The sequence below is a fragment of the Hyla sarda genome, chromosome 8, assembly GCF_029499605.1.
Source record: "Hyla sarda isolate aHylSar1 chromosome 8, aHylSar1.hap1, whole genome shotgun sequence".
Classification (NCBI taxonomy): Eukaryota; Metazoa; Chordata; class Amphibia; order Anura; family Hylidae; genus Hyla; species Hyla sarda.
Window position 1 is genome coordinate 14,991,478 of NC_079196.1, and position 19,451 is coordinate 15,010,928.

General features: G+C 42.6%; 1 protein-coding gene across 2 annotated transcripts in view; it reads left to right on the forward strand.

Moving 5' to 3' along the window:
- Positions 1–19,451, forward strand: part of SLC35F5 (solute carrier family 35 member F5) — a 57,641-nt gene that overhangs the window by 21,556 nt on the left and 16,634 nt on the right. For both annotated transcript variants that reach the window (XR_008847250.1, XM_056536297.1), the window contains exon 12: positions 4,949–5,053. Coding sequence is in view for 1 of the 2 variants with exons in the window: in XM_056536297.1 (XP_056392272.1) it covers positions 4,949–5,053 (105 nt within the window). In the remaining variant the exon portion in view is untranslated. The remainder of the gene's footprint in view (positions 1–4,948; positions 5,054–19,451) is intronic.

Sequence of the window (19,451 nt, forward strand, 5' to 3'; positions counted from 1 at the left end):
GCCTGTCATGAATATTCAATTTCCCGTCTCCAGCACTCAATTCAGCGCAGAGAGAAGCCGATCTTTAGAGGGACCGGGCGCCGGACTAAAGGTATGTTTATTGGTCAGAGAGCCTGCATTGGTCTCCTGTTCTCCCGCCCTATAACCCGGTGTATTGGGTTTAGTGAGGGGGAATTGGTGACCGTTTCTTTAGTTTCTAGGGGGACATAGATCTGCTGGATTTGGACGCTATAGCACAATTGATTTGTCCTGTTAAATTGTCTGTATGAATGTATACACGGAGACCATATACATCAGTGGTCTTCAACCTGCGGACCTCCAGATGTTGCAAAACTACAACTCCCAGCATGCCCGGACAGCCAACGGCTGTCCGGGCATGCTGGGAGTTGTAGTTTTGCAACATCTGGAGGTCCGCAGGTTGAAGACCACTGATGTACATCAAACAGCAGATCCGTGTCTGCTCCATAGTAGATCCCTCCATCTTTATATCTAGAGATGAGCGAACTTACAGTAAGTTCGATTCGTCACGAACTTCTCGGCTCGGCAGTTGATGACTTTTCCTGCATAAATTAGTTCAGCTTTCCGGTGCTCCCGTGGGCTGGAAAAGGTGGATACAGTCCTAGGAGACTCTTTCCTAGGACTGTATCCACCTTTTCCAGCCCACCGAAGCACCTGAAGGCTGAACTAATTTACGCAGGAAAAGTCATCAACTGCCGAGCCGAGAAGTTCGTGACGAATCGAATTTACTGTAAGTTCGCTCATCTCTATTTATATCTACACACATAAAGATCATACAGTGGACATAGGTTGTATACAGGATGGCGCACAGCTAGATCCCTCTGCTCCATACTAGATCCTCTGTGTGGCCTACTCTGTGATATTGTTTGTATAATTCCGTGTTTTCCAACCAGAGTGCCTCCAGCTGTTGCAAAACTACAACTCCCAGCTTGCCCGGACAGCCTTCGGCTTGTTGGGTGTTGTGATTTTGCAACAGCTGAAGGCACCCTGGTTGGAAAACATTGGTATAACTGAACACAAAGTGGAGCATCAAACATTGTTTTTGTTTAGTGGTTTTCCAACTTAAAGGGGTACTCCGCCCATGGCATCTTATCCCCTATCCAAAGGATAGGGGATAAGATGTCAGATCGCCGCGGTCCCGCTGCTGGGGACCCCGGGGATCGCCACTGCGGCACCCCGCCATCATTACTGCACAAAGCGAGTTTGCTCTGTGCGTAATGACGGGTGATTCAGGGGCCGGAGCAGCGTGATGTCATGGCTCCGCCCCTCATGACATCACGGCCCGTCCCCTTAATGCAAGTCTATGGCAGGGGGCATGATGACCGCCACGCCCCCTCCCATAGATTTGTATTGACGGGGGCGGGTCGTGAAGTCACGAGGGGCGGAGCCGTGACGCAACGATGGTCTCGCCCCTCTATTGCCTGTCATTACATGCAGAGCGATCTAGCTCTGCGCAGTAATGATAGCGGGGTGCCGCAGCGGGGATCCCCGGGGTCCCCAGCAGCGGGACCCCGGCGATCTGACATCTTATCCCCTATCCTATGGATAGGGGATAAGATGTCTAGGGGCGGAGTACCCCTTTAAAAGGCGGTGTGGTGGTAGTTTTTTACGCACTACTTCATTTTTGTATTTTTGATCTTTTATGGGGCTTGGTTTAGTGTGCACGGATAGGTTTGTTGCACAGCCTATACAGAAACATTCAATTTATGTTGTGTGCGTAATTTCTTAAAGGGGTATTCCAGGAAAAAAACTTTTTTTTTTTTTTTTTATATATCAACTGGCTCCAGAAAGTTAAACAGATTTGTAAATTACTTTTACTAATTTTTATTACTTCTAAAAAATCTTAATCCTTTCAGTACTTATGAGCTTCTGAAGTTAAGGTTGTTCTTTCCTGTCTAAGTGCTCTCTGATGACACGTGTCTCGGGAAACGCCCAGTTTAGAAGAGGTTTGCTATGGGGATTTGCTTCTAAACTGGGCGGTTCCCGAGATACGTGTCATCAGAGAGCACTTAGACTGAAAAGAACAACTCAACTTCAGAAGCTCATAAGTACTGAAAGGATTAAGATTTTTTTAATAGAAATAATTTACAAATCTGTTTTACTTTCTGGAGCCAGTTGATATATAAAAAACGTTTTTTTTCCTGGATAACCCCTTTAAATTGAAGAAATCATTTACAGCAGATTCCTGTCCTCCTCCATTGTAGATGCTCAGCCTATTGGGATTATTATGGCTTGGGACCGCCATTAATGTTCCCCGTTTATTGCGCAGCTAAGGGACCTCCAAATATGTGGAACCCTTTAATCGTGCTGCTAATGGCACAAGATCATGACGCCAATATGGGGCCCTTGACCTATGGTCACCAAAAAATTCAAAATAAGTGACCTGATGAATTGCCAAAATATAAATCGTGCAATTCATATCTCTGGATGTGACTATTTACCCAGAATTGTTTAGCGAATTGATTAGCGCTTGGCAGTACCTTCGCAACATTATAAAACAATACACAGGTATTCTAAAATATGCAGATTTATTGGCCATGATTAATAAACATGCATGAGTATATAAAACAATGATTAAATGCATATATGATTCACCGATCAATTATTATTTTATATTTATTTATTACAGACCAAAAGTTTGGACACCTTCTCATTCAGAGTTTTCTTTATTTTCATGACTATGAATATTGTAGATTCTCACTGAAGGCATCAAAACTATGAATGATCACATGTGGGATTATAGACATAACAAAAAAGTGTGAGAATCTGTCATATTCTGGGTTCTTCCTTTTGATTCCCGCTTCGCACACTCTTGGATTCTCTTGATGAGCTGTAGTCACCTGAAATGGTCTCCAACAGTCCTGAAGGAATTCTCTTGATGCTTAGCACTTGGCCCCTTTGCCTTCATTGGAATCAGGTCTGGTGACTATGGAGGCCAGGTCATCTGGGGCCGCACCCATCACTCTCCTTCTTGGTCACATAGTCCTTACACAGCCTGGAGGTGTTTGGGGTCATTGTCCTGTTGAAAAATAAATGATGGTCCAACTAAACGCAAACCGGATGGAATAGCAGCCGCTGCAAGATGCTGGGTCAGTATGCCTTCAATTTTGAATGAATCCCCTACAGTGTCACCAGCAAAGCCCCCCCACCACACCATCACACCGCCTCCCCCACACCATCACACCTCCTCCCCCACACCATCACACCTCCTCCCCCACACCATCACACCTCCTCCCCCACACCATCACACCTCCTCCCCCACACCATCACACCTCCTCCCCCACACCATCACACCTCCTCCCCCACACCATCACACCTCCTCCCCCACACCATCACACCTCCTCCCCCACACCATCACACCTCCTCCCCCACACCATCACACCTCCTCCTCCACACCATCACACCTCCTCCTCCATGCTTCACGGTGGGAACCAGGCATGTAGAGTCCATCCGTTCACCTTTTCTGCGTCACACAAAGACACGGTGGTTGGAACCAAAGATCTCACATTTGGACTCCTCAGACCAAAGCTCAGATTTCCACCGGTCTAATGTCCATTCCTTGTGTTCTCTCTTCTGCTTGTTGCCGGTCCTTAGCAGTGGTTTCCTAGCAGATCTTCTACCATGAAGGCCTCACACAGTCTCCTCTGTTGTTCTAGAGATGTCTCTGCTCTAGAACTCTGTGTGACATTGACCTGCTCTCTAATCTGAGCTGCTGTTATCTGCGATTTCTGAGATTGCTGGTGACTCGGATGAACTTCTCCTCCGCAGCAGAGGTGACTCTTGGTCGTCCTTTCCTGGGGCTCCACATGGCAGACAGTTTCTTTGTAGCTCTTGATGGTTTTTGTGACTGCACTTGGGGACACTTTCCACCTAAAATATGACAGATTTTCAGTTGTTTCACACTTTTTCTCTGGGAATTCCTTCAGGACTGTTGGAGACCATTTCAGGTGACTACAGATCATCAGGAGAATCCAAGAGTGTGCAAAGCGGGAATCACAGCAAAAGGAAGAACCCAGAATATGACAGATTTCCAGTTGTTTCACACTTTTTTGTTATGTCTATAATCCCACATGTGATCATTCATAGTTTTGATGCCTTCAGTGTGAATCTACAATATTCATAATCATGGAAATAAAGAAAACTCTGAATGAGAAGGTGTCCAAACTTATGGTCTGTACTGTGTGTGTGTGTGTATGTATGTGTATATATATATATATATATATATATATATATATATATATATATATATGCAGGATATAGATGTACAGGTATGTGTGTGTGTGTATATATATATGCAGGATATAGATGTACAGGTATGTGTGTGTGTGTATATATAATATATATATATAATATATATACTAATCAGCTAATGTTAGTAATTAACATATATAAGTTCTTAAAGAGAGAGGATTATATACGTAGAACATTAATGAAGCAATACGAAGATTGTCTTAGTAGGTACAATTACATTACAGAGAATAGTTTAATTTTAAAACAATGGTTCGTTAATATATATAATATGTTATTAGACCAGATGATATAAAGGACGGGGCAATATCTTATCTCGGGATATATTAAATGGAGGTGACTTGTATGAACCCTCCAGCCCCTACTAACTAACCAGGACATATTTAAAGGGGTACTCCGATGCTCAGCGTTTGGAACAAAACGTTCCGAACACTTAGAACCAGCGCTGGGAGCTCGTGATGTCATGGCCCCGCCCCTCATGACGTTACGCCCCACCCCCTTAATGCAAGTCTCTCCGCTTTAGTCTGAACCAATCAGAATAATAAGCCCCAGGTTCCGGCTCTACCTCTGACCCTTCAGGGAGGATGTAGCAGAGGGCAATATGTGCAGTGGGCCGATCCTGGGCTCTAGGCCCTAAAATGTTGCCTGCCCCTCTAATAATACCGATTACCCCTCCCTCCAGGTACTCTGTGGTCACTGCTCGGTGCCATGCTGTACGCCGTTTACATTGTCATGATAAAGAGGAAAGTGGATCGGGAGGAGAAGCTGGACATCCCCATGTTTTTTGGTGAGTATCGGTGCACATTGGGGGAGATTTAACAAAACCTGTGCCAAGGAAAAGATGCCCAGTTGCCCATAGCAACCAATCAGATCGCTGCTTTCATTTTGCAGAGGCCATGTTAGAAATGAAAGCAGTGATCTGATTGGTTGCTATGGGCAACTCAGCAACTTTTTTTTTCTGGACAGGTTTTGATAAATCTCCCCCATTGCTCTTCTGACTGACTGACTGACTGACTGACTGACCTCTCCGGCAGAGAGAATAATACAATAATAAGGCTGAGTTCACACTACGTTTTCTCCCATACGGGAGCGCATACGGCAGGGGGGAGCTAAAATCTCGCGCTCCCGTATGTCACCGTATGCGCTCCCGTATGTCATTAATTTCAATGAGCCGACCGGAGTGAAACGTTCGGTCCGGTCGGCTCATTTTTGCGCCGTATGCGCTTTTACAACCGGACCTAAAATTGTGGTTGACCACAGTTTTAGGTCCGGTTGTAAAAGCGCATACGGCGCAAAAAATGAGCCGACCGGACCGAACGTTTCACTCCGGTCGGCTCATTGAAATTAATGACATACGGGAGCGCATACGGTGACATACGGGAGCGCGAGATTTTAGCTCCCCCCTGCCGTATGCGCTCCCGTATGGGACAAAACGTAGTGTGGACCCAGCCTAATCCTGGAGACCAAACCAAACGCATCTTCCAGACCCATAGAGAAATGACCTCCACGGCAAACACTTCTCTGATTGGCTGCCATGGTCATGTGACAGGCTGGTAACCATTGGTGGAGGGCAGTGTTTCCCCAACCAGGGTGCCTCCAGGTGTTGCCAAACTACAACTCCCAGCATGCCTAGACAGCCTACACAATATATATAGTATATCCCATAAGTGACTCCACCCCTCACATTATATATACAGTATATCCCATAAGTGACTCCACTCCTCACATTATATATACAGTATATCCCATAAGTGACTCCACCCCTTACATTATATATACAGTATATCCCATAAGTGACTCCACTCCTCACATTATATATACAGTATATCCCATAAGTGACTCCACCCCTCACATTATATATACAGTATATCCCATAAGAGACTCCACCCCTCACATTATATATACAGTATATCCCATAAGTGAGTCCACACATTATATATACAGTATATCCCATAAGTGACTCCACCCCTCACATTATATATACAGTATATCCCATAAGTGACTCCACTCCTCACATTATATATACAGTATATCCCATAAGTGACTCCACTCCTCACATTATATATACAGTATATCCCATAAGTGACTCCACCCCTCACATTATATATACAGTATATCCCATAAGTGATTCCACCCCTCACATTATATATACAGTATATCCCATAAGTGAGTCCACCCCTCACATTATATATACAGTATCTCCCATAATTGACTCCACCCCTCACATTATATATACAGTATCTCCCATAAGTGAGTCCACCTCTCACATTATATACAGTATATACCATAAGTGACTCCACCCCTCACATTATATATACAGTATATCCCATAAGTGACTCCACCCCTCACATTATATATACAGTATCTCCCATAAGTGAGTCCACCTCTCACATTATATACAGTATATCCCATAAGTGATTCCACCCCTCACATTATATATACAGTATATGCCATAAGTGACTCCACCCCTCACATTATATACAGTATATCCCATAAGTGAGTCCACCCCTCACATTATATACAGTATATCCCATAAGTGACTCCACCCCTCACATTATATATACAGTATATACCATAAGTGACTCCACCCCTCACATTATATATACAGTATATCCCATAAGTGACTCCACCCCTCACAGTATATACAGTATATCCCATAAGTGACTCCACCCCTCACATTATATACAGTATATCCCATAAGTGACTCCACCCCTCACATTATATATACAGTATATACCATAAGTGACTCCACCCCCTCACATTATATATACAGTATCTCCCATAAGTGAGTCCACCCCTCACATTATATATACAGTATATCCCATAAGTGACTCCACCCCTTACATTATATATACAGTATATCCCATAAGTGAGTCCACCCCTCACATTATATATACAGAATATCCCATAAGTGACTCCACCCCTTACATTATATATACAGTATCTCCATAAGTGAGTCCACCCCTCACATTATATATACAGTATATACCATAAGTGACTCCACCCCCTCACATTATATATACAGTATATCCCATAAGTGACTCCACCCCTCACATTATATATACAGTATATACCATAAGTGAGTCCACCCCTCACATTATATATACAGTATATCCCATAGGTGACTCCACCCCTCACATTATATATACAGTATATACCATAAGTGAGTCCACCCCTCACATTATATATACAGTATCTCCCATAAGTGACTCCACCCCTCACATTATATATACAGTATCTCCCATAAGTGAGTCCACCCCTCACATTATATATACAGTATATCCCATAAGTGACTCCACCCCTCACATATATATACAGTATATCCCATAAGTGAGTCCACCCCTCACATTATATATACAGTATATCCCATAAGTGACTCCACCCCTCACATTATATATACAGTATATCCCATAAGTGACTCCACCCCCTCACATTATATACACAGTATATCCCATAAGTGACTCCACCCCTCACATTATATATACAGTATATCCCTTAAGTGACTCCACCCCTCACAATATATATACAGTATCTCCCATAAGTGAGTCCACCCCTCACAATATATATACAGTATATCCCATAAGTGACTCCACCCCTCACATTATATATACAGTATATCCCATAAGTGACTCCACCCCTCACATTATATATACAGTATATACCATAAGTGACTCCACCCCTCACATTATATATACAGTATATACCATAAGTGACCCCACCCCTCACATTATGTATACAGTATCTCCCCATAAGTGACTCCACCCCCTCACATTATATATACAGTATATCCCATAAGTGACTCCACCCCTCACATTATATATACAGTATCTCCCATAAGTGACTCCACCCCCTCACATTATATATACAGTATATCCCATAAGTGACTCCACCCCCCTCACATTATATATACAGTATATCCCATAAGTGACTCCACCCCCTCACATTATATATACAGTATCTCCCATAAGTGACTCCACCCCCTCACATTATATATACAGTATCTCCCATAAGTGACTCCACCCCCTCACATTATATATACAGTATCTCCCATAAGTGACTCCACCCCTCACATTATATATACAGTATCTCCCATAAGTGACTCCACCCCTCACATTATATATACAGTATATCCCATAAGTGACTCCACCCCTCACATTATATATACAGTATATCCCATAAGTGACTCCACCCCTCACATTATATATACAGTATATCCCATAAGTGACTCCACCCCTCACATTATATATACAGTATATCCCTTAAGTGACTCCACCCCTCACAATATATATACAGTATATCCCATAAGTGACTCCACCCCTCACATTATATATACAGTATATCCCATAAGTGACTCCACCCCTCACATTATATATACAGTATATACCATAAGTGACCCCACCCCTCACATTATATATACAGTATATACCATAAGTGACCCCACCCCTCACATTATGTATAAAGTATCTCCCATAAGTGACTCCACCCCTCACATTATATATACAGTATATCCCATAAGTGACTCCACCCCTCACATTATATATACAGTATCTCCCATAAGTGACTCCACCCCCTCACATTATATATACAGTATATCCCATAAGTGACTCCACCCCCTCACATATATACAGTATATCCCATAAGTGACTCCACCCCCTCACATTATATATACAGTATCTCCCATAAGTGACTCCACCCCCTCACATTATATATACAGTATCTCCCATAAGTGACTCCACCCCCTCACATTATATATACAGTATCTCCCATAAGTGAGTCCACCCCTCACATTATATATACAGTATATCCCATAAGTGAGTCCACCCCTCACATTATATATACAGTATATCCCATAAGTGAGTCCACCCCTCACATTATATATACAGTATATCCCATAAGTGAGTCCACCCCTCACATTATATATACAGTATATCCCATAAGTGACTCCACCCCTCACATTATATATACAGTATATCCCATAAGTGACTCCACCCCTCACATTATATATACAGTATATCCCATAAGTGAGTCCACCCCTCACATTATATACAGTATATCCCATAAGTGACTCCACCCCTCACATTATATACAGTATCTCCCATAAGTGACTCCACCCCTCACATTATATATACAGTATATCCCATAAGTGACTCCACCCCTCACATTATATATACAGTATATCCCATAAGTGAGTCCTCCCCTCACATTATATATACAGTATATCCCATAAGTGAGTCCACCCCTCACATTATATACAGTATATCCCATAAGTGACTCCACCCCTCACATTATATACAGTATATCCCATAAGTGACTCCACCCCTCACATTATATATATATATATATATATATACAGTATCTCCCATAAGTGAGTCCACCCCTCACATTATATATACAGTATATCCCATAAGTGACTCCACCCCTCACATTATATATACAGTATATCCCATAAGTGACTCCACAGTATATCCCATAAGTGACTCCACCCCTCACATTATATATACAGCTATATACCATAAGTGACTCCACCCCTCACATTATATATACAGTATATACCCATAAGTGACTCCACCCCTCACATTAATATATACAGTATATCCCATAAGTGACTCACCCCTCACATTATATATACAGTAAGTATCCCCATAAGTGACTCCACCCCTCACATTATATATACAGTATATCCCATAAGTGACTCCACCCCTCACATTATATATACAGTATATCCCATAAGTGAGTCCACCCCTCACATTATATATACAGTATCTCCCATAGTGACTCCACCCCTCACATTATATACAGTATCTCCCATAAGTGACTCCACCCCTCACATTATATACAGTATCTCCCATAAGTGACTCCACCCCTTCACATTATATATACAGTATATCCCATAAGTGAGTCCTCCCCTCACATTATATATACAGTATATCCCATAAGTGAGTCCACCCCTCACATTATATACAGTCATAGGTCCCCCTTCCCATAAGTGACTCCACCCCTCACATTATATACAGTATCTCCCATAAGTGAGTCCACCCCTCACATTATATATATATATATATATATATACAGTATCTCCCATAAGTGAGTCCACCCCTCACATTATATATACAGTATATCCCAATAAGTGACTCCACCCCTCACATTATATATACAGTATATACCATAAGTGACTCCACCCCTCACATTATATATACAGTATATCCCATAAGTGACTCCACCCCTCACATTATATATACAGTATATCCCATAAGTGACTCCACCCCTCACATTATATATACAGTATATCCCATAAGTGACTCCACCCCTCACATTATATATACAGTATATCCCATAAGTGACTCCACCCCTCACATCATATATACAGTATATCCCATAAGTGAAGTCCACCCCTCACATTATATACAGTATATATCCATAAGTGACTCCACCCCTTACATTATATATACAGTATCTCCCATAAGTGACTCCACCCCTCACATTATATACAGTATCTCCCATAAGTGACTCCACCCCTCACATTATATATACAGTATATCCCATAAGTGACTCCACCCCTCACATTATATATACAGTATATCCCATAAGTGACTCCACCCCTCACATTATATATACAGTATATCCCATAAGTGACTCCACCCCTCACATTATATATACAGTATATCCCATAAGTGACTCCACCCCTCACATTATATATACAGTATATCCCATAAGTGAGTCCACCCCTCACATTATATACAGTATATCCCATAAGTGACTCCACCCCTCACATTATATACAGTATCTCCCATAAGTGACTCCACCCCTCACATTATATATACAGTATCTCCCATAAGTGACTCCACCCCTCACATTATATATACAGTATATCCCATAAGTGAGTCCACCCCTCACATTATATACAGTATATCCCATAAGTGACTCCACCCCTCACATTATATACAGTATATCCCATAAGTGACTCCACCCCTCACATTATATATATATATATATATACAGTATCTCCCATAAGTGAGTCCACCCCTCACATTATATATACAGTATATCCCATAAGTGAGTCCACCCCTCACATTATATACAGTATATCCCATAAGTGACTCCACCCCTCACATTATATACAGTATATCCCATAAGTGACTCCACCCCTCACATTATATATACAGTATATACCATAAGTGACTCCACCCCTCACATTATATATACAGTATCTCCCATAAGTGAGTCCACCCCTCACATTATATATACAGTATATCCCATAAGTGACTCCACCCCTTACATTATATATACAGTATATCCCATAAGTGAGTCCACCCCTCACATTATATATACAGAATATCCCATAAGTGACTCCACCCCTTACATTATATATACAGTATCTCCCATAAGTGAGTCCACCCCTCACATTATATATACAGTATATACCATAAGTGACTCCACCCCTCACATTATATATACAGTATATCCCATAAGTGACTCCACCCCTCACATTATATATACAGTATATACCATAAGTGAGTCCACCCCTCACATTATATATACAGTATATCCCATAGGTGACTCCACCCCTCACATTATATATACAGTATATACCATAAGTGAGTCCACCCCTCACATTATATATACAGTATCTCCCATAAGTGACTCCACCCCTCACATTATATATACAGTATCTCCCATAAGTGAGTCCACCCCTCACATTATATATACAGTATATCCCATAAGTGACTCCACCCCTCACATATATATACAGTATATCCCATAAGTGAGTCCACCCCTCACATTATATATACAGTATATCCCATAAGTGACTCCACCCCTCACATTATATATACAGTATATCCCATAAGTGACTCCACCCCTCACATTATATACACAGTATATCCCATAAGTGACTCCACCCCTCACATTATATATACAGTATATCCCTTAAGTGACTCCACCCCTCACAATATATATACAGTATCTCCCATAAGTGAGTCCACCCCTCACAATATATATACAGTATATCCCATAAGTGACTCCACCCCTCACATTATATATACAGTATATCCCATAAGTGACTCCACCCCTCACATTATATATACAGTATATACCATAAGTGACTCCACCCCTCACATTATATATACAGTATATACCATAAGTGACCCCACCCCTCACATTATGTATACAGTATCTCCCATAAGTGACTCCACCCCTCACATTATATATACAGTATATCCCATAAGTGACTCCACCCCTCACATTATATATACAGTATCTCCCATAAGTGACTCCACCCCCTCACATTATATATACAGTATATCCCATAAGTGACTCCACCCCCTCACATTATATATACAGTATATCCCATAAGTGACTCCACCCCCTCACATTATATATACAGTATCTCCCATAAGTGACTCCACCCCCCTCACATTATATATACAGTATCTCCCATAAGTGACTCCACCCCCTCACATTATATATACAGTATCTCCCATAAGTGACTCCACCCCTCACATTATATATACAGTATCTCCCATAAGTGACTCCACCCCTCACATTATATATACAGTATATCCCATAAGTGACTCCACCCCTCACATTATATATACAGTATATCCCATAAGTGACTCCACCCCTCACATTATATATACAGTATATCCCATAAGTGACTCCACCCCTCACATTATATATACAGTATATCCCTTAAGTGACTCCACCCCTCACAATATATATACAGTATATCCCATAAGTGACTCCACCCCTCACATTATATATACAGTATATCCCATAAGTGACTCCACCCCTCACATTATATATACAGTATATACCATAAGTGACCCCACCCCTCACATTATATATACAGTATATACCATAAGTGACCCCACCCCTCACATTATGTATAAAGTATCTCCCATAAGTGACTCCACCCCTCACATTATATATACAGTATATCCCATAAGTGACTCCACCCCTCACATTATATATACAGTATCTCCCATAAGTGACTCCACCCCCCTCACATTATATATACAGTATATCCCATAAGTGACTCCACCCCCTCACATATATACAGTATATCCCATAAGTGACTCCACCCCCTCACATTATATATACAGTATCTCCCATAAGTGACTCCACCCCCTCACATTATATATACAGTATCTCCCATAAGTGACTCCACCCCTCACATTATATATACAGTATCTCCCATAAGTGAGTCCACCCCTCACATTATATATACAGTATATCCCATAAGTGAGTCCACCCCTCACATTATATATACAGTATATCCCATAAGTGAGTCCACCCCTCACATTATATATACAGTATATCCCATAAGTGAGTCCACCCCTCACATTATATATACAGTATATCCCATAAGTGACTCCACCCCTCACATTATATATACAGTATATCCCATAAGTGAGTCCACCCCTCACATTATATACAGTATATCCCATAAGTGACTCCACCCCTCACATTATATACAGTATCTCCCATAAGTGACTCCACCCCTCACATTATATATACAGTATATCCCATAAGTGACTCCACCCCTCACATTATATATACAGTATATCCCATAAGTGAGTCCTCCCCTCACATTATATATACAGTATATCCCATAAGTGAGTCCACCCCTCACATTATATACAGTATATCCCATAAGTGACTCCACCCCTCACATTATATACAGTATATCCCATAAGTGACTCCACCCCTCACATTATATATATATATATATATATATATATATACAGTATCTCCCATAAGTGAGTCCACCCCTCACATTATATATACAGTATATCCCATAAGTGACTCCACCCCTCACATTATATATACAGTATATCCCATAAGTGACTCCACCCCTCACATTATATATACAGTATATACCATAAGTGACTCCACCCCTCACATTATATATACAGTATATACCATAAGTGACTCCACCCCTCACATTATATATACAGTATATCCCATAAGTGACTCCACCCCTCACATTATATATACAGTATATCCCATAAGTGACTCCACCCCTCACATTATATATACAGTATATCCCATAAGTGACTCCACCCCTCACATTATATATACAGTATATCCCATAAGTGAGTCCTCCCCTCACATTATATATACAGTATATCCCATTAGTGAGTCCACCCCTCACATTATATACAGTATCTCCCATAAGTGACTCCACCCCTCACATTATATACAGTATCTCCCATAAGTGACTCCACCCCTCACATTATATATACAGTATATCCCATAAGTGACTCCACCCCTCACATTATATATACAGTATATCCCATAAGTGAGTCCTCCCCTCACATTATATATACAGTATATCCCATAAGTGAGTCCACCCCTCACATTATATACAGTATATCCCATAAGTGACTCCACCCCTCACATTATATACAGTATCTCCCATAAGTGAGTCCACCCCTCACATTATATATATATATATATATACAGTATCTCCCATAAGTGAGTCCACCCCTCACATTATATATACAGTATATCCCATAAGTGACTCCACCCCTCACATTGTATATACCATAAGTGACTCCACCCCTCACATTATATATACAGTATATCCCATAAGTGACTCCACCCCTCACATTATATATACAGTATATCCCATAAGTGACTCCACCCCTCACATTATATATACAGTATATCCCATAAGTGACTCCACCCCTCACATTATATATACAGTATATCCCATAAGTGACTCCACCCCTCACATCATATATACAGTATATCCCATAAGTGAGTCCACCCCTCACATTATATACAGTATATCCCATAAGTGACTCCACCCCTTACATTATATATACAGTATCTCCCATAAGTGACTCCACCCCTCACATTATATACAGTATCTCCCATAAGTGACTCCACCCCTCACATTATATATACAGTATATCCCATAAGTGACTCCACCCCTCACATTATATATACAGTATATCCCATAAGTGACTCCACCCCTCACATTATATATACAGTATATCCCATAAGTGACTCCACCCCTCACATTATATATACAGTATATCCCATAAGTGACTCCACCCCTCACATTATATATACAGTATATCCCATAAGTGAGTCCACCCCTCACATTATATACAGTATATCCCATAAGTGACTCCACCCCTCACATTATATACAGTATCTCCCATAAGTGACTCCACCCCTCACATTATATATACAGTATCTCCCATAAGTGACTCCACCCCTCACATTATATATACAGTATATCCCATAAGTGAGTCCACCCCTCACATTATATACAGTATATCCCATAAGTGACTCCACCCCTCACATTATATACAGTATATCCCATAAGTGACTCCACCCCTCACATTATATATATATATATATATACAGTATATCCCATAAGTGACTCCACCCCTCACATTATATATACAGTATATCCCATAAGTGACTCCACCCCTCACATTATATATACAGTATATCCCATAAGTGACTCCACCCCTCACATTATATATACAGTATATACCATAAGTGACTCCACCCCTCACATTATATATACAGTATATCCCATAAGTGACTCCACCCCTCACATTATATATACAGTATATCCCATAAGTGACACAACCCCTCACATTATATATACAGTATATCCCATAAGTGACTCCACCCCTCACATCATATATACAGTATATCCCATAAGTGAGTCCACCCCTCACATTATATACAGTATATCCCATAAGTGACTCCACCCCTTACATTATATATACAGTATCTCCCATAAGTGAGTCCACCCCTCACATTATATATACAGTATATCCCATAAGTGACTCCACCCTTCACATTATATATACAGTATATCCAATAAGTGACTCCACCCCTCACATTATATATACAGTATATCCCATAAGTGACTCCACCCCTCACATTATATATACAGTATATCCCATAAGTGACTCCACCCCTCACATTATATATACAGTATATCCCATAAGTGACTCCACCCCTCACATTATATATACAGTATATCCCATAAGTGACTCCACCCCTCACATTATATATACAGTATATCCCATAAGTGACTCCACCCCTCACATTATATATACAGTATATCCCATAAGTGACTCCACCCCTCACATCATATATACAGTATATCCCATAAGTGAGTCCACCCCTCACATTATATACAGTATATCCCATAAGTGACTCCACCCCTTACATTATATATACAGTATCTCCCATAAGTGACTCCACCCCTCACATTATATACAGTATCTCCCATAAGTGAGTCCACCCCTCACATTATATATACAGTATATCCCATAAGTGAGTCCACCCCTCACATTATATATACAGTATATCCCATAAGTGACTCCACCCCTCACATTATATATACAGTATATCCCATAAGTGACTCCACCCCTCACATTATATATACAGTATATCCCATAAGTGACTCCACCCCTCACATTATATATACAGTATATACCATAAGTGACTCCACCCCTCATATATTTTCTTCTATCATTTCATGTGACAACACTGTAGAAATTCTCCTCGGCTCCAATGTAAAGATGTGGGTGCACGGCCTGTAGAACAGTGTGTAATGTTGTGTCCCCTCAATATAACTCAACACAGCCATTAATGTCTTAACCTTGGCAACAAAAGTAAGTGCACCCCTAAGGGGAAATGTCCAAACTGGGCCCATCACATGACGAAAACAAATACAAGTCTTGTATTATTAGCAGATTGATGCTTAATGGATGTATATATGCTCAATAGCCAACGTATTCTATACATTAGTGTCTATATTTATACACCGTGCCGTGTATTCAGAACCTTTCACTTTCTTTATAATTTTGTTTTCTCTTCGTGCCAAAAAATAAAAAAATCTTGGTTCCCTGCTAATTTGTTCTCAATCCCCCATAATGACAAAGTAAGAACAGAAGGTCACAAATCTTTGCTTATTTATTCAAAAGGAAAAACTATAATCTTGCAGTGACATAAGTATTCATACCCTTTAATCGGGACAAAGTTAAACTCCCTTTGGCAGTGATTCCGGCCTCCAGTCGTCTTGGAGATGAGACCACAAGGTTTACACATCTGGATTTAGGGATCTTCTGACGTTCTTCTCTGCAGATCCTTTCAGCTTTGTCAGGTTGGCTGGGACTGTCGGTGGAACCCAACAGCATAATGCTGCCCCCACCATGATCACTGTAGGGATGGTATTGGGCAGGTGATGGGCAGTGCCTGGTTTCCTCCAGACATGATGCTGCCCCCACCATGATCACTGTAGGGATGGTATTGGGCAGGTGATGGGCAGTGCCTGGTTTCCCCCAGACATGATGCTGCCCCCACCATGATCACTGTAGGGATGGTATTGGGCAGGTGATGGGCAGTGCCCGGTTTCCCCCAGACATGATGCTGCCCCCACCATGATCACTGTAGGGATGGTATTGGGCAGGTGATGGGCAGTGCCTGGTTTCCCCCAGACATGATGCTGCCCCCACCATGATCACTGTAGGGATGGTATTGGGCAGGTGATGGGCAGTGCCTGGTTTCCCCCAGACATGATGCTGCCCCCACCATGATCACTGTAGGGATGGTATTGGGCAGGTGATGGGCAGTGCCTGGTTTCCCCCAGACATGATGCTGCCCCCACCATGATCACTGTAGGGATGGTATTGGGCAGGTGATGGGCAGTGCCTGGTTTCCTCCAGACATGATGCTGCCCCCACCATGATCACTGTAGGGATGGTATTGGGCAGGTGATGGGCAGTGCCTGGTCTCCTCCAGACATGATGCTGCCCCCACCATGATCACTGTAGGGATGGTATTGGGCAGGTAATGGGCAGTACCTGGTTTCCTCCAGACATGATGCTGCCCCCACCATGATCACTGTAGGGATGGTATTGGGCAGTGCCTGGTTTCCCCCAGACATGATGTTGCCCCCACCATGATCACTGTAGGGATGGTATTGGGCAGGTGATGGGCAGTGCCTTGTTTCCTCCAGACATGATGCTGTTCCCACCATGATCACTGTAGGGATGGTATTGGGCAGGTGATGGGCAGTGCCTTGTTTCCCCCAGACATGATGTTGCCCCCACCATGATCACTGTTGGGATGGTATTGGGCAGGTGATGGGCAGTACCTGGTTTCCCCCAGACATGATGCTGCCCTCACCATGATCACTGTAGGGATGGTATTGGGCAGGTGATGGGCAGTACCTGGTTTCCCCCAGACATGATGCTGCCCCCACCATGATCACTGTAGGGATGGTATTGGGCAGGTGATGGGCAGTACCTGGTTTCCTCCAGACATGATGCTGCCCCCTCCATGATCACTGTAGGGATGGTATTGGGCAGGTGATGGGCAGTACCTGGTTTCCCCCAGACATGATGCTGCCCCCACCATGATCACTGTAGGGATGTATTGGGCAGGTGATGGGCAGTGCCTGGTTTCCTCCAGACATGATGCTGTCCCCACCATGATCACTGTAGGGATGGTATTGGGCAGGTGATGGGCAGTGCCTGGTTTCCTCCAGACATGATGCTGTCCCCACCATGATCACTGTAGGGATGGTATTGGGCAGGTGATGGGCAGTGCCTGGTTTCCCCCAGACATGATGCTGTCCCCACCATGATCACTGTAGGGATGGTATTGGGCAGGTGATGGGCAGTGCCTGGTTTCCCCAGACATGATGCTGCCCCCACCATGATCACTGTAGGGATGGTATTGGGCAGGTGATGGGCAGTGCCTGGTTTCCCCAGACATGATGCTGCCCCCACCATGATCACTGTAGGGATGGTATTGGGCAGGTGATGGGCAGTGCCTGGTTTCCTCCAGACATGATGCTGCCCCCACCATGATCACTGTAGAGATGGTATTGGGCAGGTGATGGGCAGTGCCTGGTTTCCTCCAGACATGATGCTGCCCCCACCATGATCACTGTAGGGATGGTATTGGGCAGGTGATGGGCAGTGCCTGGTTTCCTCCAGACATGATGCTGCCCCCACCATGATCACTGTAGGGATGGTATTGGGCAGGTGATGGGCAGTGCCTAGTTTCCTCCAGACATGATGCTGCCCCCACCATGATCACTGTAGGGATGGTATTGGGCAGGTGATGGGCAGTGCCTGGTTTCCTCCAGACATGATGCTGCCCCCACCATGATCACTGTAGGGATGGTATTGGGCAGGTGA